The sequence below is a fragment of the Castor canadensis genome, chromosome 4, assembly GCF_047511655.1.
Source record: "Castor canadensis chromosome 4, mCasCan1.hap1v2, whole genome shotgun sequence".
Lineage (NCBI taxonomy): Eukaryota > Metazoa > Chordata > Mammalia > Rodentia > Castoridae > Castor > Castor canadensis.
In genome coordinates, this window is record NC_133389.1 from 81,459,561 (window position 1) to 81,485,157 (window position 25,597).

Genomic DNA, 25,597 nt, shown 5'->3' on the forward strand with positions numbered 1-25,597 from the left:
CCCCCCCCCCCCCCAAAATAAAAAAAGGAAAGTTAGAAAATACTCTGAGGGACACCTGCACACCTGTGTTTCTCATGGTACTATTTACAATAAACAGCCCGGTTGTGGAATGAGCCTAGGTGGCCATCAACAGATAAATGGATAAATAAAATGTGGTATTTATACACAGTGCAGTTTGATTCAACCATAAAGAAGAATAAACTTATGTCATTTGCAGGAAAATGGATGGAGCCAGAGATCATCATGTTAAGTGAAGTAAGCCAGACTCAGAAAGACAAATACTGCGTATTTCCTCTCATATGAGGAATCTTGTTTAAAAAGTAGAAAAACATGAATGTAAAAAGGGCACTTTTGGAAGGGGAACCAGTGGGAGTGGGATGGGGGGAAGCAGAGGGTGAGGCAGGGAGAATATGATTGAACTACATTGTACGCATATATGAAAAGGTTATAATGAAACCCATTTAGAAAAATTTGCCAGAAAGATAAAAAAAAGTGGGTGGGATACTGCGAGTGAGGGAGAAAGAGTAATAGAGGGGGTGAATATGATCAAAGTATATTGTATGCATGTATGGAAAATGACAATGAAACCCCCCACATTGTGCAATTAATATGTCCAAATAAAACAATTAAAAAGGAGAATATTCTGAGGGAAATGAAAACAAAATACATGTCTTGGTGGTGATATTCACAACAACATGAATGTGCTTTATTCTGCATTATCTACTTGAAATGGTTAAAATGATAAATCTTCTATATGTTTTACCACAGTTAAACAAAACTCCATCACTTATTTGTTCAAGAGTAAATGCGTATTGAATACGAGCTATTCTTCATGCAAAAAACAAAACAATTGCTATAAGTTCAGTGGTACAACAAAAGTAATAATCCAAGGGACATACATGACTGTAATTGCCTGTATTTAAAAGGAAAATCCTAGCTACTAGGAGGCAGGAGGATCAAGGTTCAAAGCCAGCTGGAAAATCCATCACAAAAAAGAGCTTGTGGAGTTGCTCAAGGTGTAGGCCCTGAGGTCAAACCTCAATACTGGTTAAAAAAAAAAACCCAGAAAAAAAAAGGAAGAAGTCTCAGCCAGGCATCAGTGGCTCATACCTGTACTCTTAGCTACTTAGGAGGCTGAGACTGGGAGGATCAAGGTTTGAATCCAGCTCAGGCACATAGTTTGTGACACCCCATCTCCAAGGCCACCAGAGCGTGGCTCATACTGTAGAGTGCCTGTTTTGCAAGTGCAAGGCCCTGCGTTCAAGCCACAGTCCTACAAAAAGAAGAGGTCTTAATAACTTAATAATAGTAGTCTCAAAAACCAATAACCCGTATACACTGTACAGATTAGTGGGTTTCTCTGTATTATTTCCATACATACATATATTGTGTTTTGCTCAAATCTACTCTCCTTAGTAACTGTCTTACCCCTGCTCCCCTTCCCTATCTCCTTCCTTATTAGTCCCTGTTTTTCTCAGTCTCTTAATTTCATTTAACATGGTGACCTCCTGATTAATCCATTTTCCTGCAAATGACATGATTTCTTTTTTTTTAGGTACTGGGGTTTGAACTCAGTGTCTTGTGCTTGCCAGGCAGGCACTGTGGTACTTGAGTCTCACTGCCAGCCCTATTTCATTCTTTTTATGACTGAATAAAACTCTACTGTGTGTGTATATATATATATATAGAGAGAGAGAGAGAGAGAGTAAACATACACACACACACACACACACACACACACACACACACACATTTTCTTTATTAATTCACCTTTATAAATCAACCACTTAGGCTGACTCCATAGCTTGGCTGTTATTGAGTAGTTTGTGATACATGTTGTGTGCAGGTATCTCTGTTCTATGCTTGTAGTCTTTCAGGTTTATACCCAGGAATGGTAGTAGCTAGATTATATGGTAGTTCCATTTTTAATTTTTAATGGAGTCTCTGATTTACATAGTGACTGAACTACTTTTACATTCTCATTGACAATGTGTAAGGGTATCCCTCCCACACACACATCCTCATAATCATTGGATGTTTTTGGTATTCTTGATAATAGCCGTTCTGACTGGGGTGAGATGAATCTCAATGTAGTTATTTTTTGGTGGGACTAGGGTTTGAACTCAGGGCTTTACACTTGCAAAACAGGCTCTCCACTGCTTGACCCACACCTCCAGTCCATTTTGCTCTGTTTTTTTTTGGAGATGGGGGTCTTGATCCTCAATCCCCCTGATCTCAGCCCCTGTGTAGCTAGGATTACAGGCATGAGCCACGGGCTCCCAGCTCAATGTAGTTTTGATTTGCTTTTCGCAGGTGGCTGAAGTTCTGAGCACATTTTCACATACTGACCATTTGTATTTCTTCTTTTGAGAAGTATTTTGTTGTTTATTTTTTTTTGAGTTCTTTTATAATTCTTGGATTCTGGTTTTTTCTTTTTGAGACAAGGTATTGTTAATATAGCCCAGACTGACCTGAAATTGGATATGTGGCCTAGACTGGCCTTGAATTTGTGATACTCCAGCCTCCCCAGTACTGGGATTACAGGCTTGTGCCACCACCCTGGGCATATACTCTGGATATTAATCCTTTAGTCCTCTGACAGCTAAATAGTTCGCAAAGATTTTCTTCAGTCAGTAGCTTGTATCGTCACTCTATTGATTGTTTCCTTTGTTGTGTAGAAGCTTTTTAATTTGATGAATCCCATTTATCAATTATTTTATTTCCTGAACTGTTAGAGTCCTATTCAAGAAATTTTTGCCTGTGTCAATATCTTGAAGTGTTTCCACTATGTTTTTCTCTTGTAGTTTCAAAGTTTCAGGTCTTAAATTAAGGTCTTTGATCCATTTTGAGTTGATTTTTATACAGAGTGAGAAATAGGGATCTAGTTTCAGTCTTCAATATATAAATACCCAGTTTTTCTAGTGCCATTTGTTGAAGAGGTTGTCTTTTCTTCATGTGTGTTTTTGGTACCTTTGTGGAGAATCAGATGACTGTAGAGAAGTGGATTTATTTCTGGTCCTCTATTTATTCTGCTGGTCTGCATGTTAATTTTTGTACCAGTTCCATGATGTTTTTGTCACTATGATTCTTAGTAATTTGAAATCAGCTATTGTGGTGCTTCCAGCATTCCTCTTTTTGCTCAAGATTGCTTTGGATATTTGGGGTCTTTTGTGCTAACACAAGTTTTTGTTTTGTTTTGTTTGAGACAAAGTCTCACTGGTTGTCTAGGCTGGCCTTGGATTTGCGATCCTTCTGCCTTAGTCTCCTGAGTGGCATTCCAGGTGTGAACTATCATGCCCCATCCTTCCATAGCAATTTTAGGATTATATCTTCTAGTTCTGTGAAGAATGTCCTTGGAATTTTCATGGGGAAAATGGAAAGACCTCCATGTCCATGAATTGGGAGAATTAATATCATTAAAATAACCATATTACTAAAAAGCAATCTATCAACTCAATGCAATCCCCTTCCCTCTTAGAACTTCTTTCATGGTATCCTAATGATTCTGGAACATGGCATTTCAATTTCCATTTGATTCTAGACATTTAAAAAAATTTCCCCCTCCGATTTCTTCAGTGATTCATTAATGATCATTTAAAAGTATATGGTTCAATCTCCATATGTTTGTATAGTTTTTCTTTCTTCTTTTTTGCTTATGATTTTAGCTTGAAGTCTGTTTTATTGGGTATGAATATACCTATTCCTGTTTGCTTTCAGATTCCCTTATTACAATATCATTTCCCATCTTTTCATATTTATTATTGAAAGGTATATATTAGCTACTATTATTTTGTTGTTTTTCTTAGGACTGTTTTGAAGAGTATATTTCTTTCTCCTGTATTTATTTTAGAGGCTTATTGGTTTACTGAATTGATAGTGTTTGACTCTTTCTGAATTCTTCTTTACTTATCTGCTCTTTTAGTGAGATTTATTCTTTCTCCTGCTCTTTTGATTATGTTTTATCTTGCTTCCTCTTTTTGAAGAAGGACTCCTTTAAGTATGTTCTGCAGTCCTGTCACGGTGGTCATGAATTCCTTTAGTTTATGCTTACCTCAGAAGGTCTTTCTCCTTTGATTTTGAGAGATGACTTTGATGACTATAGTAATCTAAGTTTGCAGTTATTTTCTTTGGGCACTTGAAATTCATCATTCCACAACCTCCTGATCTGTAGAGTTCCTACTGAGAAATTTGCTAATAACATAACCTTTGGGACTGAGGATATAGTTTAGTAGCAGAGCACTTGCCTAGTATGCATGAAGTCCTGGGCTTAATTTCTAGCACTACAAAAACAAAATAAAACATTAGCAAGCTAATTTCTGTTTCTCAGGAAGATTATACATTATGACAAAGTGGGATTTCCAGAAATGCAAGGTTGGTTTAAATCTGAAAATATAATATGCCATATTAATAAAGGGCCAAAACCACAAGGTCATCTCAGTAGCTGCAAGAAAACATCTGTGACAAAATCCTTTTATGGTAAAAACACTTAACAATTTAGGAATAGAAAGATACATTCTTGATGTATGAAGATCACATACGTTCTTGATGTATGTGATGAAGACCATGTATGAAATCTTGGAGCTAGGTTGGACCCAGTGGCTCATACCTATAACCCTAGTTACTCAGGAAGTAGAAATTGGGAGGATTGTGGTTCCAGGCCAGCTTGGGCAAAAAGTTAGCAAGACCCCATCTTAGTACATAAGCCTGATATGGTGGTATGTGCTTGTTATCCCAGCTATGTAGGAAGCATATGTAGGAGAATCACAGTTCTGGCTGGCCTGAACAAAATGTGAGACCATATCTGAAAAATAAGTAAAGCAAAAAAGGACTGGTGATGTGGCTCAAGTGGTGGCACCCTTGCCTAGCAAGATTTGACATAGAGATGAATGGTATAGAATGAGAGTGCAGGAATAAATGCTAACATTTATAGTCCATTGATTTTTTTTTTTTTTTTGTGGTACTGGGGATTGAACCTAGGGCCTCATACACGCTAGGCAAGCAGTAGACCATTAAGCTATATTCCCAGCCCCAAGTCCATTGATTTTTCAATAAGGATGTAAAAGGGACAAGTCAGTGGGGAAGGAATAGTCTTTTCAATAAATGGTAGTGAGACAAAGTATCTCCACAGAAAAGAATGAATTTGGACCCCTACCTCATTCATGTATACACATTAAGTCAGAATTGCTCTAAGACCTATGTGCACGGTCTGAAAGTATAAAATTTGGGAAGAAAACATGGTTATAAATTTTCATGCCCATTTATTAAACAGTGTTTTCCTTTGTGTCTTTTATTTCTATTGTGGTAAAGATAAGCAATGGTTTTGTAGGTATGACACTTAAGAACTAAAGGAATACATTGGCCTTCCTCTGATTTAAAAACTGTTACAAATGTCACCATCCAGAAAATGAAAAGGCATTACACAGAATGACCAAAAATATTTACAAGTCTTACATGTGATGAAGGATTTTTAGCCAGAATATATTTTTAAGACACATCAGTAATGAAAGTACATAACCCAATTAAAAATGGACAAAAGATTTGATTAGACGTTCTTCCAAAGATGATTCCCAGATGACCACTGAGTCCATGAGAAGAAGCTCATCCTCCTTAGTTTTTAGAGAAATGCACATAAAACCATGAGATACCACCATGTACCATGAGGGTGGTGTGGCCCTGACTAAGAAAAGGGGAGGGGCAGTAGTGAGTCTTGGTGGATTGTTCAGGAATGTTCATAGTGGCATTATTCTTAGTAGCTAAAAAAGTGGAAATAATCCAAATATTTATCAGCAGCTAAACATATAAACAACATGTGGCATATCTTTATACCAGAATATTATTTAGCCATAAAATGGGTAAACTTTGACAATGTGCTAAGTTAAAGCTGCCAGATATGAAAGGCCACATGTTTTCTGTCTCCATTTATATGAAATGTCCGAGATAGACAAATCCACTGGGGTGGAAAGTAGATTATTTCTTTTTGCAGGCTTGGAGAAAAGGGATGGGACTGATTGCTAGAGAATGTGGGCTATTCCTGGGAGTGTGGCTCAAGTACTCAAGGACCTGCCTAGCAAGTGTGAGGCTCCAAGTTCGAACCCCGGTACTGGGAAAAAAAAAAAAGATTAAGAATATGGGATATCATTTTGGGTTGATAGGAATGTTCTGGAATGAGATAGTGGTGATAGTTGTACAACTTTGTGTCTAATAAGACTGCTGGATTTAGCATGAATTTAATGGTATGTGATACATGGTAAAGCTGTCACTAGAAAATGTGTAAGAAACCATTCAGGTTTAATGATCTGCTTTTTCATATTAGTGTAGTAAATAGAGATGGAGAAAAGTGCTATTTGGCAAGACTATGAAGACGTAAATGAAGTTCTGTGGGAGACCTAAGGAAAGTCTTGGTAAATGGAGTGGATACCTATGTAAACGCCCTATTTCTAGAGGAGCCTACTCATTGGCCACACCCTGTCTGTGCTGCTGCTGCTTCTCTCCCTAACAAGCTGGTCCTCTGCCAAGATCCCTCATCTCCATGGAGGCCCTTCTCTGTGAAGCTGTAATCTACATTATTATTCTCTCCTACCCAGGGTTAACTGCTTTGATTATGTAACAAATTGGTATGCTGATGTTGACACCAGCCAGTGTGTGTATGTGCTTAAAATGTTTTGTGTTGGGGGAAGAAAAGTCAGCAGTGTACAAAAAATATCTTTGTTTTCAGTTAATAGTCCTTTTTGCATTAATAAAGATGACATTATTGTTTTTGAAGGTACTGAGGTTTGAACTCAGGCTTCACCTTGCTTGAGCATTGCAAGGCCTCTACCACTTGAGCCATACCTCCAAATGCTACAGCTGACATTGTTATATAACTCCTCTTCCATTTGAGATTAGTACCCTTTTCTATTTAGAAAATATGAAAAGTAGAAGAAATGACTAAGAAGGAGGAAAAATACTCTTAAACCTGTTACTTAGGCTATACTTTAACATACTTTATTTTTATTTTTCTGTAAGTTTTGCACAAATAAGCTATATCATACAATATAGTTTGTTTAGTTAAAATTTTATTACCATATTTTTCTCGTGTATTGTTTCCACATGACCCTTACAACTCTTTGAATAAGTTTAAAAAATTAAAATATAAAAGCAAAGAGAATAAGGTAAGAAACTCTTGTGTACCCATCATGAAGCTTTTTTTTTTTTTGTGCTACTGTGGTTTGAACTCATGGTCTTGCGCTTGCTAGGCAAGCCTCTTGCAATTGGGCTGCACCCCCATCCCTTTTTTGCTTTAATTATTTTTCACATAGGGACTCTACTCTTTTTGCCCTGTGCTAACTTGGACTGTGATCCTCATATTCAGGCCTTCCTTGTAGCTCGAATGACAGGTGTACTACCACACCCGGCTTATTGATTGAGTTGAGAGTCTCCCTAACTTTTTGCCTGGATTGTCCTTGAACTGCAGTCCTTCCAATCTGTGCCTCCCGAGTAGCCAGGGTTATAGGCATGAGCCAGGTGCTTAGTACATGTAGGCCAACCTACATGTTCATCTTGTTTTGTCTTTGAGAGATGATTGAGGAGTAGGAAAAAAAAAACAATTTTTATTTAATATTGTAAACCTGCAACAGGAGAAGAAAAAAATGAAATTAAAAATATTTATTTTTCAATACATATTTAGAGGAAAAACATTTAAAATATCTAAAAGGAGTTAAAAATATTGCACTAAGGTAAGTGAAGGCAGGTGCTAACATTTTGACTGTCTTGTCTGACACCTGTGCAGTATTTTCCTTGTTTTCTTGTTCTTTCCTTCCTCCCTCCCTTTCTCTCTTTCTTATTTCTTTTATAGTTATTTGTCCTGAACAGCCTCTAGTTTTTCACAATATATTGCTAAGTAACTAATCCACCATCTCTACTCCATCTTCTTAGAAATTTAAGACCCTCTTCTTGATTTACATCTTATTAACAAATGAACACATTATGTTTCATAATACTATGAAACATAGTATTATGTATTATTGGAGGAAACAATGTGAAATAGTAGTGCCTGATTTTTGAATAACACTTTGTTATTTGTAACTATGAAAGTGATATCTGTTCACTATAGAAAAGTATTTTAAGAAAATACAGAAAAGCACAAAGATAAGATTAGAAATTTGTAATCTCAGCTGGGCATCAGTGGCTCACACCTGTAATCCTAGCTATTTAGGAGGCAGAGATCAGAAGAATCATGAGCCCTTATCTCAAAAACCCGTTACAAAAAAAGGGCTGGTGGAGTGGATTAAGTGGTAAGAGTGCCTGCCTAGCAAGTGTGAGGTCCTGAGTTCAACCCCCCCCCAAAAAAAAGCGAGAAATTTGTAATCTTAGCCAGAAAATAACTAATGTTAGTGATTTTTCTTCTCTGTTTATATGACTTGCCTTTTTAATGTAATATTGTGAACCTGAACCTTTTATACATTTTGGAGTATTTTGTGTGTATTTGGTCATGATGACACTATAGTTAATAGTGTGTCCAGTGAAGTGAGTGATTAAGAGAGAGTTAGTCTGCCAGGCATTGGTGGTACATCATATAATCCCAGTTCTCAGGAGGCTGAGGCTAACCTGGGCTCATAGTGAGTTTCAGGCCAGGTACATAGTGAGACCCTGCTTTAAAAAAAAAAAAAAAGAAAGAGAACTTAATTATAATTTTTTCACTACTGCAAAGTATTTATGTGATCACTTAATTCCAGCTTTTTAAAATATTAATTAAAAATTTTAAATTGACACGTGAGAATTATATTTATGGAACATCATGTGATATTCTGTAATTTCAGATCAGGGTAAATATATATGTCTCTCCAAACATTTATTTATTTGTGGTAAAAACATGTTTTCCAGTTTTTTAAAAATTACACAGTATGTGATATACTGTACATACTGTATATGTTACATTCAATAGTCACAACTGTACAGTAGAACACTGGACCTTATTTCCCTATACCTAGTTTTTAATGTTCTTTCCAAGGTGAGTAATTGTAGATCCACCCAATCTTCTGATTTTTGCAGTTCAGAGATGACTTGGCACTGTTGACTTCGGTGGTAGAAATGAATTGTTGGACCTTTTCTTTGCCTATCTTTCTGTTCCTGGCCTGACTGGTAATTTCCTGAAATTTTGAGAATTACTTCTTGACTTTTTAGTGTCTAGTATTCTTGGACACTACACAAGTAGAATTTCTCTCAGTAGGGAGAGATGATTAAAGAAACTTGAGTAGGTGCAACTGGAAAGTAGCTGGAAGGCAAGATTCTTTGTTTTCCCTGCAGTGGGGAATTTTGCAAGAAGAAAGGGTGGTCTAAATGGGAGTGTTGCTGTGAGGGTGCGGTTGTTAAGTCCAGAAAAGTCATCTTTGGATTTGCCAACATGGTGGCCACGGGGGATCCTGACAAGAGCAGTTCCCAACTGTGGAGAGGGTGTGAAAGCTGGATAGGCCTGTTTTGGAGAGAACAGTGTTTAAAGAAGCTTCACTTTACCTGGCATTTGAGTTCAGGAGAGGCCTTTTTGAAGATGGGTGATTTAGAGGATGTTTATAAGCTGCTGGTAGTGAGCCAGTACAGGAGGAGACATTGCTGATACCCTCAGCAGATTAGTGGCAGGTTAAAGGTTAAAAGTCTGAGAAGGCAGAAAGGAGGGGGTGATGTCATCACGTGGGTGTTGAAGCCACTAAGGAAAATGTATGGTGATTGGAAGGGATCCTGAGAGGCAGTGAAAAGGAGGGAACTGTGGGCTGACAAATGAAGGAGGACTAGGAGAGCCAGGGCTGTGCCTTGGGGCGTGAGGAATAGTGTCCCATTCCTACAGTTCCCAGTTGAAGAGTTGCAGTTTCCTCGAACAGCATATCTTCTTTCCTCCACCACCTCCTTCTATGAGCCGTTTGCATTGGTCTCTCCCTTCTTGTAAGCAGCACTCTCATTGAGGATTTTGACCAAGTTATCCTTTCTGTGATTTCTAGTAACTAGCATTGTACAGTACCTGTCATCTGTCATAGTACTGGAGTAAATGTGTGTACATTGAGGGAATGTGTGGGCCCCAAAGTGAGTGGGGCTGTGGATCGGAGAAGAAAGAGAAGGAAAGAGCGGAAGGAACAGGTAAGGCCAGAGACTTGCTGCTGGCCGAGTGTGCCAGCATAGCTTTCTTAATTTTAGACCATATTGTAATTGTTCCAGAAATGGTCTCACGTCAAAAAAGATTGCCTTCTTAATGGAAATGTGCAGCTTTTGACTTAGTGTTAGTAAATTCCTTCCATTTTTGGCTTGTTGAGTTGGTTTTTTCATACTTGCTCTTTCTCTGTTTTTCTGGGAGACTTTCAAGGTGGTTAACTGGTGTACTTCTGATACTTTGATATGGAGTGTTGTTTTATAAAAGCTTCTTGAGCATTTTCTTAGGGTTTGACCCTTGCTTCTTAATTCTGTACTTCTCATACCCAACATGCTGAAGCTCTCGAACATTTTCATGCTATGGGACTAGTAAGTGCCTATGCTCTGGACTTGCAACGTGGTGGCAGTAGAGTGGGAAGGACACAAACTTTGAGACCAGGCCAAGGAGTTGTAAATTACCAACTGACAGCTTTTAGCTTAAAAATCTTGGGCAAGTTATCTCCACCCCCATCCCTTCTGAGCTTCATTTCCTTAACATAAAAATATGAGGGTAATAATGCCTGCCCCTCTCACAGTATCTGCCTTTCCACTCTTCCTCCCTTGAGTTCCTACCTTCCTCACTTTGCTTACACTTGGTGTTTTCACTTAAGTGCCATAACCAATGGGAACACGTCCTAGTTACAATTGAAGGCAAAGTTCTGACTGAATTTTGCTCTTGTATAATTTTGGCTTGATCATTCCAGGCCTTCTTAATCCATCCCTTCACTACATTTCCACAGAACTTATTTATACCTGTTATTTGGCAGGTACGATATTTTACCTGTGAGGTCTATTAATTGTACATTCTGTATTTGTGTTGAATTCTTAAATTCACATGCTTTTTGTGAATGTACATCTTGTTTTCTCCAAGTAGGCTGGAAACTCATTCACATCAAGTCATAGGCTGTAGTTATTTCTTTTGTGTCTTTTATACTGAGAAGTGATATTTGATAAGGTGATGTTTAAAAAATAATTGAGATAATTGGTAATGGGTAAACATAGGATACAAATGTATTCACCCCATCCATTTATCCATTGTACGAAGTCATTAAATACATATATGTTAGATTGAGAAACATGCTACAGTATTTTGCAACTCCTTCTGTTAATAGGTAGATTGTATTGCATTTCCTCACCCTTTTAATCAGGACTGGCTTTATGATTTGCTTTGAACAGTAGAATGTGACAGGAGTTCTGGATCCTAGGCTTGGTATTTTCCCCTGGCCATCTTGGCAGGTTCCAGCTACTATGTAATGAACTCCAGGCTGTTTGCTGAATAGTTAGAGATCATGAGTGGAAATGGATCCAGCCAACAACCAGCACCAGTATTTGAGGCTTGTAAGTGGTGCTATCCTACTCCTCAAAATAGTCAAGTTGCCAGGTGACTACAGCCACATGAAGGACCCCAGGCGAGACTAGTGCAGGAGTCTCCCAGCTAAGCCCAGCCAACCCATAGACTTACGAGAAGTAATAATCATTGTTTCGAACTACTAGGTAAAGATTAAAATGCTTCTACCTTTGACTTCTCTATATAGTAGACTAAGAAGTTAAAGAGCTTATTGTTGGTTTTGCCCATCTCCCATTGTTAATAGTTCTGTATTAATAGTGTACCTCAGGGCCACAGGGGAGGCAGATAGGAGCTAACCTGTAGGTGTGTTCTTCTCCCCTCCCCTTTTTTTGATTCAGGGTCTTCCTATGTGACCCCAGGCTGGCCTCAAACTCAAAATTGTCCTATTTCAGCCTCCTGACTGCTAAGATCATAGGTATGTGGCATCATATCTAGCTGCCATCCATAATATTATTTAATGTATGTAGTGTTCTCCCCATTGCCACTCAGGAAGTGGAGTCAAGACCAGAAGTCAGAATTTCTAATTTTATTGCTCTTTTCATTATACCAAGCTACCTTTCCTTACTTCATGTTCATTCTTATTAAAGCTGGCCGTTGATGCTGGTAGTTTTTAATGTTTTCTTGTTGGCCTGCAGCAGAGTAGAGCAGTTGTTTTGTAAAGGTTCTTCTGTTAATTTCTACTTTCCAGGGTGCTATAAAGAAGAATGAGTAGGACTGTCATTTGGCCTTTTGATGTTTTACTCCTAAAGACCAAGATGATGTGACAGGCAAAGGTAGAGATGCTTGTAACCTAACCACTGTAGTAAGTGAGGCAGAGAATGTTGGTATGGGGAGTGAAGGGCCTCTTGCAGTTGAGGTTGGGTTTAGGAGTTGGAGCGTTTTTAGAAGTACCTGATTTACCGTTTTCCCATGTGAATGGTAACAGTGACATTTGTACTCCATAGCCTTCATAGATCTTACTAAAGGGAGAAAGTTACTCTTTTTTCCTTATAAATAAAGAAAAAGGTGTTTTGCTATTTTAACCTCATCTAATATCAGCACTGCTCTAAGGTCACCCTTCTTTGTGTAGCACCACTCTCTTGAAGGATGATTACAAAACTGACTCTTAGGACTGTAAATAGATGCTGTATTTATCCATAAACTCACTGAGGGAAGGGACTGAATCTGTATATTGGTGCCTTCCATTATGGCTTACACAGAATAGCCTGTTTTTTGTTTTTTTTTTTTTCCTTAAGGCTGGGACATAGGTAATTTCTGAGACTTCGAGTTACAGGCTAGCTTCAGACTTCGGTATCCTTGTTTCACTCTTGCCTAGTGGAGAGTCTGGTCAGGGTGTGGGTGGAAGGAAGAGATTTACTTTTTCTCCTTCCTCCTTTTATTCCTCTCCAAGTCATTCTCTTACTTTTCCTTTTCTAACTTCTCTAATTCTTCCTCCTTCTCCTCCAAGTTATCTTCTTCCTGTAACTCCTCTTCATCCTCCTCTTTCAACTTCTTTTAAATATCTTCATTTATTTTCCAGCTTATCTATAATTTTCAATATAAAGTTTTTGTAACATTCTTGCTATATTAACTTTTGACTGTATTTTTGTTTTTGATTTCTATTTTTGCAATTTAACTGTAAATGCTTAGAAAACTTCAGGGATGCAGAGAGGAGAGCACAAATTTCCTATTTGCTTGTGTAGCTAAAGCTGTCTAAAGGATACACAGGAGACGAGTGACATCATTTACTTTTAGGGAGGAAAACTAGGGGTTGGAGGGAGACCTTGTGATCTTGTACCTGGCAAATTTGGAACTATGTGATTAATTCTTTTGAAAGTAGAGATGGAGAAAATACTCAAAAACATAGGAAAAGGTATCAGAAAACCTGTTCAGTAATAATAAGTGTAAGAGAGGATGATCATTATTTTCCTTTTTTTCTTAACTTAAAAAAAAAAGGAACAAGAGGACTCAGTCTGCTTAATGCCCAAAGCTTCTAGTCTCTTTCATTCCACCAGTTCTTGTACGTACAAATTTGTGATCTTCTTTGAGCTTGCTAAGCACAACTCTAGTTCAACGAGGGGTTTTCTTTTTCTTTTCTTTTTTTCTGTTCTCTTCTCTCCTCCTTTCCTGTCCTGTCCTGTTCTTTCATGCTGGGAATTGAACCCATGGCCTAATGCATGCTAGGTACAACTCTAGGTAATCAGTTTTTCTGTTGCTGGGCTACATACCCATCCTGAAGGGGTGGTTTTCTTATAGTAGGTATTTAAGAATCCACTGTGGAGAGTCTTGAATGAGTGGAGTGTTTTCCAGTGTTTACTTCAGGAATATGGAGACTTTGTTCTCTTGCCTGTTGCTTTTAACTAAGTATGAAGTCTGCCCTCCTTTCACAGAGTCAAAACAAAACTAGGCCAGATTTCTGATAATAGGTGTTTTAAGGTAAGATAAGAAAACTCACTGGTCATGCATCTATATAAAACTACTTACCTTTATTTTAATTACATTAGTTTCCTCATCTATAAAATGGGGTATTAATACTACTTTATTGAGTTGGTTATGAATTACAAGTAGTGTATATAAATCATCTAGCATAGAACCTGACATTTCATGTTCATGCTTTAAAATGGCATTGTTATCATTATTGGTTATGGTGTCAACTTAGGTCTCTTTCTCTATTTTTTTTTTTTTCTTTTTGGCTTACTGGGGTTTGAACTTGGCCTCATGCTTGCTAGGCAGACATTCTTACTGCTTGGCCATTCCAGCAGTACTTTTTTTGTGATGGGTTTTTTGAGATAGGGTCTCTCAAACTATTGCCTAGGGCTGGCTTCGAATCACATCCTTCTGATCTCAACCTCCTGAGTAGCTAGGTTTATAGGCGTGAGCCACTGGCACCTGACTTAAGCCTCTTAAAGGAGTAAAGAATATGAGACTCTTTTCACAGAGGATAAAAGATAGCAAAGTGTATCAGTTATCTATTGCTGTGCAATGAATCACCACAAACAGTACTCCAACAGCAATGAAATGTTTTTTCTCCCAATTTCGTGGTTTGTTTCAGTAGTTTGTCTGCTGGTTCTTTAGACTTAACTTCTGTAGCTGTTGTTGGATGGTGGCCTTGTTGTCTGTGGGTGGCTTCCCCACAACATGGGAGCCGAGGGCAGCATTCTGAGAGATCAGGCACCAAGCCTTGCCAGCAAGTCTCTGCTCACTTCACAGGGCCAAGCCCTAAGTCTTATGGGAGGGGACTTAGACTTCACCTGGCTCAGAGAGAGAAGTTGTGGCTATTTTTATCTACTACAGAATTGTTGCATGTTTGACCTGTTTCTTGGGCTCATATTGGGCCCCATAAGAAAAGGTCTATGGATCTCTCCAGTTTTCCTGTATCATTGGTACCTTCTTTAGTTCAATACAAGAGTCAATTAAGGAATTGGAGGAATTATGATTGGGCCAAAAATTGGAAGGAAGGGTAATAGCTCCTGTTTTGATATTTGAATGTCTTCCATGTGAAGGAAGGCCTATTTCCATGGTGTGGAAATGACCAGAAAGCAGAGCTCTCTTTAGCTCCAAGAAGGATTACTCTGTAAGCTAGAGCAACTTGTTAAATGCTTTCCTTCCCGTGACAACCAACATAGATAGAGGTCTTAGAGTAGAAGATGGATATTGATGTGCTGGGGCTCTGAAGTCATTGCATGACTTGACTTATGTGATTCCCATTGATATCAAAAGCCTGTGATTCTAAGCCAGGTGTAGTAGTACATGTTTATAATCCCAGTAGGTGAAGCTGAAACAGGTGGACTGTGAGATGGAGGCCATCCTGACCTACATAGCAAGATCCTTCTCAAATAAACAAACGCAAAGTCTTTGCTTCTTTAATTTGGAAGACAATCCTTTTTATGTTGAGATTAGGTATGGGCTGGGATTAGAAAAGCAGAGAATCACTGTATTCAGACTGGAAGAGTTAACTGTACACAGAATTTTGAATTTACTTGACTATGGGACAGATTTGTCTGCTGGAACAACAGGAAGTTGGGGCTCACTGTTAGCATGAAGAACACTTCTATTTAGTATAGTCTCAGGAGGTATTTCATCTTAAAGATAGGTTTCCTGTGGGTCTTGGTTTAGAATGAAAGAAATTGGGTAATGATTTTAGGAGAGGAAAAAACTGAAGGAAGAATTGGATGTGCACAATTGTTTTAGCAGCTACAGGTTAACCAGACAACTTGTGTAATTTATGTAGCTAAATAATTTTGGAGTTGGGGGGTTAGCTCAGTGGTAGAACACTTGCGTAACATGCACAAGGCCCCGGGTTTGATCCCCAGCACCACAAAAATAAAATACAGTTTTGGTACTTTTTCCATATCATGTGTTTTATATTGCCCAAACATGATTTTGAGATCCAATTTCATAATAAAGCACCAGACCCAAATGGTGCGATTGTCAGCAGAGAGTACTGCTGTGTCAATAACTGAGCAGAACATGAGTCTGTTTCCTTTTCCTCGTTTTGTCTCCTTTATTAGGGGAGGAGGAGGAAAAAGCAAGGAATATGATGTAGGCTTTTCCCTTTGGTTAATGTGACCAAGCTGGCCACTTTGGTCCATGGTGTTTCTATGGCGCTTGTCACATCTCCAGTACTTAGTTTTTTGGAAGACTAATATAGTAAGGCAATAAACTTCAATACCTACAGTGATTCACAGAATGGTGTTAGGTTTTTGGTGGGAAGCAAAATTTAAGCTACAAATAAATACACTAGCTAAAGCAGAAGATTGCTTTCTAACTGGTGCGTTTATGATCTGGGAAATTGTGAAGAATATCAACCTACCAACTGTGTAGCTCATTGGCTCTTTTCTTTGGGCTTTGATATTTCCTGATAAAAATAATAATTATGTTTTTCTGATATGTTTGCCAAATAGTCATGCTTCACAAACCATGTGTGATTACAAGCGATTCTGCAGCCTGAATTGCTTTGTCTTAGATTGAGTGTTTCATAATATTTGAGTGTTATTCTGTCCATGCTGATTTGTTGTTCTCCTCTCTTACTTTTCAGAATGGACTGCTGAATTATGAAGTATTTCAGACCCAGTGGCAGAACATCACTCCGCTGCTCACTCCTTTATCTCCTACTAGTTATTTAAATTGGACTTTTAATATCCTACCAGCTGCTCTTCAGACACACATGGTGCATTGTTGCCATTCCCCGGATTGCATCTTTGAAACACAGGCTCTTAGTAACCTTCAGCTAACAAAGAGGCAACCTCCCCGGTTTGGCTACCGGGAGGGAGTCATCCTGACTGCCCTCTAGCTTTCGCTGGATCTGGATTTGAATTCCACCATGGAGCCTCGCATGGAGTCCTGCCTGGCTCAGGTGTTACAAAAGGATGTGGGGAAGCGACTGCAGGTTGGTCAAGAACTTATAGACTATTTTTCAGACAGACAGAAGTCTGCTGACCTTGAACACGACCAGACCATGTTAGATAAGCTTGTGGATGGACTCGCTACCTCTTGGGTGAACTCTAGTAATTACAAGGTAAGTTGCATTTTACAAGGCACTCTTCAAGTTGGCTGGGCTGCTTTGGTAGATCAAAATTAGTCCTTTTTTTTGTTTTTTAAATCTTTTGTTAGCAATCAGCATGATCCCTTGGCTTCCAGTAAGGCACACATGCAGATTGTGTCTTTTGGACACTTTATTCTAGAGCAAGTAGACATTTCTTTGATTTTTGTTTTTGGTTGGAGATTAAAGAATCTTTATGGCTTCTGAGAGAAGGCCAAGTGAAGAGGTAAGGAACGAGTTTTATTTTGGGAAGTTTACAAGCATTTGTAGCCTTAAAGTGTTTGCAGTGAATAGGTCATGAGATCTTTGAGTGACCCTTTGTAAATAACAAGTGTCTTCACTAACTTCTCTGGGGATCAAATTGGCAATAGGATGTATGGAGCATTTTACCTTTTGGTCACTGTTTTGAAGTCTGGTGGGTATCTGGCCAGAAATAGAATGGTTGTCAAGGACTCTTTTTTTGACCTGTGGGCGATGGTGTAGAGGATATCTTTCAGGCTGAAAGGTGAAGGTCTTCATATACCCTTGATGGGGCTTAGGGGTAGCCTCCAGGTCCCATGGCTAAATGAATTGTGAATATTGACTATTTTACCATTCAAAGACTGAGCTTTCATGATTGAGAACTAGGTAAGACTTGAAGTGCTGAAGAAGTGTCCCCTCTCTGCCTACTCTTTTGCTTTCTTTCCCCAGCATACTCTATTTCAGTTTGCCAAGAGGGTGGCTTCTTTGGATCAAGGATGAGGTGGAAGGAAAAGTGGGAAGTTTGCATGACTGGTAATAGTGCTATAAATACTATAGAAGGGGCTTATAGAAACTAAATCTTTTGCACTTTGGTTTATTAACTCAGGTCTTCTCAGATTGGTTTGGATATAGAAACTGGTATTTTCAGGATTCTTTCTTTGGTTGTAGTATAGACATTAAACCTTAGTGCCACCTAAGAGTAGTGTGGCTTTAACAAGTGTTGGGTGTTACCTAGAGCCCCGATATTTTACTTACAATTGGATATATAATTTATCCTACCTATATTTGAAGCTGAGCTGAAATTCTATTTCATTCATCTATTTATTCATTTGGCAGAAGTTAACAAGTGCTTTTTTTATATGTGTGGCACTGGTGCTGGGTGGTAGAAATGTTAGAGATATAGAGATGAGAGGTCAGAGAGTTCAGTTTCTGTGGTCTTTTTTTTTTTTTGTGGCAGTAATGGGGTTTGATTTGAACTCAGGGCCTCACACTTGCTAGACAGTCACTCTGCCACTTGAGCTAAGCTCCAACTCTGTTGTGATTTCGAAGGCTCCAAAGTCACCTTGTATATGTTTGAATCTGTGCTTCACTACCTTTCCAGTGTGCACATTAAAATGTTTTTGGCTGGGAATAACAGAAAATAGACTCAATTGACCTAAAATTAACTATAAGGAAATATATTATTTTAGATAAGCCTAGTAGTTGAGATAAACTCTAGAGAAAAGGAGAGTATTCTGTGTGTGACTAGGGAGGAAACCTTTCTCAGAAGCTCCCAGCAGACTTTTTGTAGAACACCTTAGGCCAGATGGCTTTGAGTCCCCATCACCCTGTATCATTGGAAACTGGAATGAGTGTATGAGATTGGTTTCAACTGTCACGCTGGTCTCAAGAAGGGGTCAACCATCCCTGAATGAAGTATGTGGCTGTGTGAAGGAGGGAGGACACTTGAACAGTGTCCGACTTCTACTAGGAAGGAGGAGGTTGGGGATGGGGACTGGGGTGATAATGATGTTAACTAGTAATATGTAGAGTTTGCTTCACTGTGTGAGGTTTTTTTTTACCATCCCAGCCTCAGTTTCCCCATAATGTGGGAATAATCAAGTTTTTATGAGCACTAAGTGAGAGTGTGAGTATAAAATTATAACATGTCTGTCACATACTGAGCTCTGAGTCATTAGTGGTCATCAGCCCTCAGCTTCTGTCTCCAAGGAGCTCATAGCCAATGGAAATAGACTGGTAAAAAGCAAATGGTTGTATTACAGAGCTGGTATGGTGTGTGCAGTGATAGAAATACACAGGATATTCTCTCTGGAAGGCAGAGAAGAAAGCAGTGACACTGCCCAGAGGAATTCTGGTTTTGAAGTTTGGGTGCTTTTTCCAGAGTGGTGTTTGTAGGATCACAAAGGTGTAAAAGATTAAGAATGGACCCTTTGTGATGTACTTACTAAGCAAAGACATCCTCCTGGACTCAAGTCAGGAGGATAGAGTTTGAGGGTTTGAAACTAACTTGCTTGTAACCATGGACAGTTCAGTTACCCTGTTCGTGCAATACTGATGTCAGATTAGATACTCTGTTGGGAGTGCTCAAGCTCTTATATCTTATGTGACTTACTTCAGTAGTTTTGCAGTCAGGGTCATGTCTGTGGTTGTAATCTTACAGTGCTGAGCAGCCCCCTAGTTTGTAAGTTCTCTTTAGTATGGAGACATCCTGCCTTGTTCTCACCTGGAGCCTCAGAGCCTGGAATGTGGTAGGTGCTCAACAAATACTGGATATGTGAGTCAACACAGGAACTTAGATGGCTCAGCGAGTATTGCTTGGCTGCTTTACTGAAATCGGGAAGCTTATCTGAGGCTCCTCCCGCCCTTTGCTTTCTTAATCAGAGATCAGGATTTCTTATTCAGAGTCTGAGGCTTTATTTGACATTTTTTTACATAGTATAAACAGGGGGGAGTAGCTTTATATTAACAAAACTTTGAAGATGGACTTCTAGATTTTTTTAAATTAAGGGCTAAAAAGAAAAGAGGGAAAAGGTGAAGAAATTTTGGCCTTCGAAAATAATAGTACTTGCATGTTACTCCTTAACAGGGAATAGATGAATGCCTTTTTAGTGTCTTAGTTTTAAAAATGTTTGGTTGGAGCTTGAATAACTTTATTTATTTATTTATTTTGGTGGTACTGGTGTTTGAACTCAGGGCCTCAATGCTTGCTAGGCAGGCTCTCTATTGCTTGAGCCATTCTGCCAGCCCAAATAATTTTACTTTTGAGTATTTCCTAACATAGACAAATTTATATGTGGTATTAATTACAGTGTGGTAATAGATAGTAATATTCTAATTTTATACTTGAGGAAACTGAGACCAAAAACACGAGGTAATTTCTTCTGGGGTTTATGGAACTGAGATTTTAGTATAGTTCTCTCTGATAGCTTAGTCAGTCTTCTGTAAGAACAGTGGTCAGAAAACTTTCTCTCTCTCTCTCTTTTTTCTTGTTAGTGTATATTACCTACAAAGTGAGGGGTTTCATTGTGATATTTCCATACATGCATATCATGTACTTTGATTGTATTTACCCCCTCAGCAAACTTTTCTTTAAGACCAGATAGGTAAAAAATTTAGGCTTACTGGGTGCCAGTGGCTCACACCTATAATCCTAGCTACTCAGGAGGCAGAGATCAGGAAGACCTTAGATCAAAGCCAGCCCAGGCAAATAGTTTGTGAGACCCTGTCTTGAAAAATGGACTGATGGAATGGCTTAAGGTGTAGGCCCCAAGTTCAAACCCAGTACCACCACCACAGCAACAACAAAATAATAGGCTTTACGAACCATATGGCTTTCCTACAGGTATTCAAGTAGTTTGGCTCTTATACATGAAAGCAGCCACCGATAATATATAAATGAACAGGTGTGGCTGTGTCCAATAAAACTTGATTTACAGAAACTTTGGCCCTGTACTAGAATGCTGACTACTTTCTGTATGCCACTTAGGTAAACACCTTCTTTAATGTGGGGCCATCATTGATTCATCTAGAAGAAAAGAAGTAAAGCTTATGATTTGCATAAGGGAATTGGGGGAGCATTAGATTAGAGTGCCATTTGTTTTTGGACTCCTTTGTGTGATACTTTAGGAAAACTTGCTTTTTTTTATAGCTGTCTAATTCAGACTTTTGTGGCCAATTTGAATTCTGTTAGCCTATCACTTTGTAATAAGCTGACCTTGGACTTTTTTGGCTGGTAGAATTCATCTTGAGGGTTCAGTAATTGGTTATTTATATATTCTTTATGTCCAGAATATCACTGGGGCCCTACCATGGGGGTTCTGTTCAACCTGGAAGAACTTGTGAAGTGTCCCATGTTGTTGTAGTGACCTTGGGAGATAGGAGACTCTTCTTGTTCATGAGGCCTCTTTTTTTAAAGATTACTCAGGCATTAAAAATAAAAATGTACCCCCCCAATTTTGAACATGGCTGTCTTCAGAGATTTGGCCTTTTCTTTGTGTTTTCCTTAGCTAAAACTTAAAGAAAGGGAAAGATGGTGGGCTGGATTCCTGCCCACATCTCTAGCTGTGGTGTTTTTCTTTCTTCTTCCTTCCTTTGGGTAAGAAAGGATAAAAGGTCAAGAGTGATCTGTCCTGGAGTCTGCCTGGAGGGAAAGAGAGGGACTTAGGCTGTGTAGCTTTTCCAAGTCTTCCTGACAACTTTATTCTGTCTACTACCATCATACACGTTCCTTTGGTGAGCTTAGTGAACATGGAATGTCCTTGAGGACCCAGGTGCTTTTAAAATAAGGTCTCATAGGCTGCTCTCCACAGCTCCCTCATCCAAAAAGCTCTGAAAGCCCAGAGTTTTCCGTAACTCATTTATCATCTGATCCGAAGTAAACTGACACATGCCTATTTATGGTCTTTATTTACCTGTGTAGGCAGTTTCACTGCAAAAATGTTACATTTGATTGTGGGTACTGTCTCAGAGTCTGTTCAAGGGATTATATTATATACACTGTGGGTATTAGTTTACCTTCCTAACACCCCCAAAATTCTGCATCCCAGAACACACCTGGCCTCTAGAATTTTTGCTGAGTGATTGTGGACCTGTATGTAATATTGTAGAATAATGATGATAACCTCTGGCTAGGACACATTTACTGTGTACCAGAAATTGTGCTAAATGTGTGTTCATTTTTTTACCTGAGGTAAATATGAGGTAGGTATTATTATTTCCATTTTATAGATGAGGATATTGATGCTCTAAGAAGTCAAGTAACTTAATCAGGGTGATGAGCCAGTAATTAAGGTTTCTGGGACTTGAACCAGGTCTTCACGCAACACCCAAAGTTAATCATTTTTCATGAGCCAGGTACTGTACCAAGGAAAAAGATCGATTCAGTACCCGCCTGACACTGTATAAGCCAGTGTCCAGACTGTATGAGTCTGTGTAATCTAATCTAGTATGTGTGAACTTCACCCCTTTGCGTGCTTGTCTCAAGGCCCATGCCATACAGCTATGAATTTGAAATTCATGGCTTCTGAAGTAACCCAGAGCTTCCTTTGTCTCTGTCCTAAAGACCCTCCTGGTCTGATTGGAGGATACATGAGAGGACAGTGTACAGTTGCACAGCGTAGCATGGGAAATATTCGGTGTAAATTGTTCCATGGGAATAGTTGTATAAATGCTGTAGTGTGGATATGGAAAAACGTAGTGAGTACTTAGTTGGAGACACTTGGACAGTAAAGTGGGTTAAATAGGGCCATGAAGAATGGAATTCTTCCCTCTCTGGGCATGTTGCAAAAGGGTTAGTCTCTCCTCAGCTGCTTTTCAGGGCTCAGCGTTGTCCATTTATGGGTAGGAGGGGAAGGTGTTGAAAGGTAAGGGAAGTTCCTCTCATTTCCCTTGCCTAGCTCCCAACCTTGGCTTTCATTGAGGTTTTTTAATTTTCCCCCTTGTGTCCTTGAGAGGAGAGCCAGAAAAGATTATCGGATTCAGATTAAGTGATTTCTGTTTCCTTTTCTGGCAGTCTGCTCAGTGCTGCCACCAAGTGACACATCCTATTGGAAGCTGTCCACTCACTAGGTTTGCTTTGCCGTGTTGTCCTGTTTGCTGCTGGAGGTGAATTTTTCTGTTCTACTTAAAAAAGACAGATGGACGGGGTGAATTCACCTATGATACATTGTAAGTTGATATATACAACTATGATATATTGTAAGAACTTTTGTAAATGTCACAATGTACCCCAGCACAAGAAAAACAATAATAATAAAAAAGGCAGATACCTCTCTTGTAAGTGGAAAAGCAATAGCGAGCATCAGTGAGCAAAAGCAGAAACCTCAGAATTGGTTATTTCAGGAAAATCTATGTGAATTATCAAGTAAAAATAGTGGCAGACCATGAAGAGTTATTTATTTTTTTATATAGGTTAGGTAGAGGAAGAAAGGGTCTATGATAGGGAGCACAGTAAAGAATCCAGAGAAATCAGGTAAAAGGGGCCTGAAACAGAGACTGGGAGCTCAGCCTAGAGCAATTCTCTAGGCTCCAGCTGGTTGTACGTGGATTTTGTTTATGGCCAAAGAAGAGGCGCTAAAGATGGCTGTGAAGGGCTGGCAGAGTGGCTCAAGTGGTAGAGTGCCTGTTTAACAAACATGAGGCTCTGAGTTCAAACTCCAGTACCACCAAAAAAAAAAAAATGGCTATGCACTGTGGACCGGATAGATGGGGAGGAAACCATGGGGAGGTCTGATGAGTGGTAGGAATCTCTCTCTGTTTAATCATCCATACAAGATTGTGGATGCAATGATTTCCAGGTCTCTTGGACAAGGAACAGAAGGTAGTTCAGGCTAAGAAGGAGAATATAGCAGGTGTTGTAATCTGAGATACAAGGGGGCTGGTTGAATACCAGTGAGGCTGGTAGGGAAGTCATGAGGGACAATCTGGAGAGACTGTCCTGTAGTATACCATAGGCCCTTGTTGCAGACACTGGGTAATGGGAACCATTGAAGGGATTTCAGGGAAGAGTTGAGACCAAGGTGTGACAGTGCCAGGTGCTGAGGGGAAGTGAAGGAGAAGCCAGTTTGAGTAATGGTACTGGGAGTGGAACATACTGATTTTTGGTGTTAGTTTGGGTATGTGAAAGAGTAGGATGAATTTAAGAATTGTTGGCCAGGCATGGTGGCTCACACCTGTCATCCCAGCTATGCAGGAGATGTAAATAGGAGGATTGCATAAACATGAGACTGTATTTGAAAAGCAACTAAAGCACAAAGAGCTGGGTTCCTGGCTTAAGTGGTAGAGTGCCTGCCTAGCGAGCATGAAGTTTTGAACTCAAACCCTAATACTGCCGAACAACAAAATAATTGTTCAAGATTTTATGCTTTAGGATATAATTTGTTGACTGTGAATAAATAGCCTTGTAAAAAGAAAGGCCAAGTTCCTTTCCTGCATGGTGCATTTGATTTCTTTTTGATTTAGAGAAGATATTTAAAAAAAATTTGAAAAATATTTAGAAATATAGCTGTGGAGATATTTTTGTCTTTGACTTTCTTGGCAGAGGGTCCTAAGTCTGTCTGTATGATTCATATACAGCTCTTGAGAACAGTCTTTTCAAACATATCTCCTGAGTCTGACTAATTGAAGTATTTTTTGCAAATGTTGACTAAAATTTTTTGTTTTTATTTTAATAAAAGTGATATGTGCCTGTTGTACACATGAGAACCATCTAACAAAAGTTATAATAAAAAAATTGAATAATCATCCATAGTCTTCTGCCCTGAGTTAACTACTTTACTACTTATAGCCTTAGAAAAAAAGACAGAAAGTTTATTTCAGGCTAATCATACTACCTGTTGTTTTGTCAGCTGTTTTTGTTTGTTTGTGTTTTTGGTTAAATACATGTTCTCATCATCTCACCAAGAAAGAAATTGCGTCATTTATAACCTGACTTAATTTTTTTTTGTTCATGGTTCTGGGGGTTGAACCCAGGGCCTTGCTCATGCTAGGCAAGCACTTTACACTTGAGTCACACTCCCAGCCCTAAACTGACTTAATTTGAGTATGATCTTCTCTTTAATGAATGTTCAACCATCATTAATTTCTCTCTCCATACGTGGTTGTCAACATGTAGGCTGTTTCTAGGTTTTTGCCCTAAGCAGCACTGCACAGAGCATCTTTGCACACACACGCTCCTGCTGTCTGTGTACCTCTCTGCTGAAGTTCTGAAAGTTTGAATTGCCAGGTCAGAGTTGTCCAGGTAGGCGAGCACCTGTCATTAACTTGTGGATGCTTTCCTATCTTAGGTGTAACCATTTCTCTTGATATTTTCCTTTTGGATGGGCATTGGTAGAAACAATGTTAGAGGAAATTTATTCTGCTTTAGTCATTCAGATAAAAGCAGATCGTAAGAGGAAATAAACTATTTTTGTCAATCCCATCTCCTCTTTAAGTGACTGATGGAGACAGGTTCTGCCTGGGGTGTGTTCGTTCGATATTAGCAGAGAAGAAAATGTCTGTAGTTAGGAGAATTCTGACACCTTGACCAGGTGCACAGTGGATTAGGACTCCTTCTAGTCATTCTTATTTGATCCCATGGTCTTAGTCCCCTTCAAATGAGAATATACTGAATTATCTTTCAAAAGAATTGTGAGGAGAAAAACCCATCAAAATTCCATCAAACTTTGTTTGGAATAGTCTGGTTCTTTTTCCAAGTGCTTTTACACTGTTGTGAGCTCAAATTCCACACATCCTCATGGGCAGAATTGTGAGAAGTAAATAACGCTAAACAGGGAGTAATTTTGTTTTTGTTTGGGTAGTAGAGGGGTATGCATGTGATTTTATTTGATTCTCCA

General features: G+C 39.0%; 1 protein-coding gene across 26 annotated transcripts in view; it reads left to right on the forward strand.

The window, feature by feature from the left end:
* Positions 1 to 25,597, forward strand: part of Clasp1 (cytoplasmic linker associated protein 1) — a 251,589-nt gene that overhangs the window by 18,380 nt on the left and 207,612 nt on the right. For all 26 annotated transcript variants that reach the window (XM_074070502.1, XM_074070503.1, XM_074070504.1 and 23 more), the window contains one exon: positions 16,521 to 17,000. In XM_074070502.1, coding sequence (XP_073926603.1) covers positions 16,806 to 17,000 — 195 coding nt within the window. In that variant the 5' untranslated portion in view covers positions 16,521 to 16,805. The remainder of the gene's footprint in view (positions 1 to 16,520; positions 17,001 to 25,597) is intronic.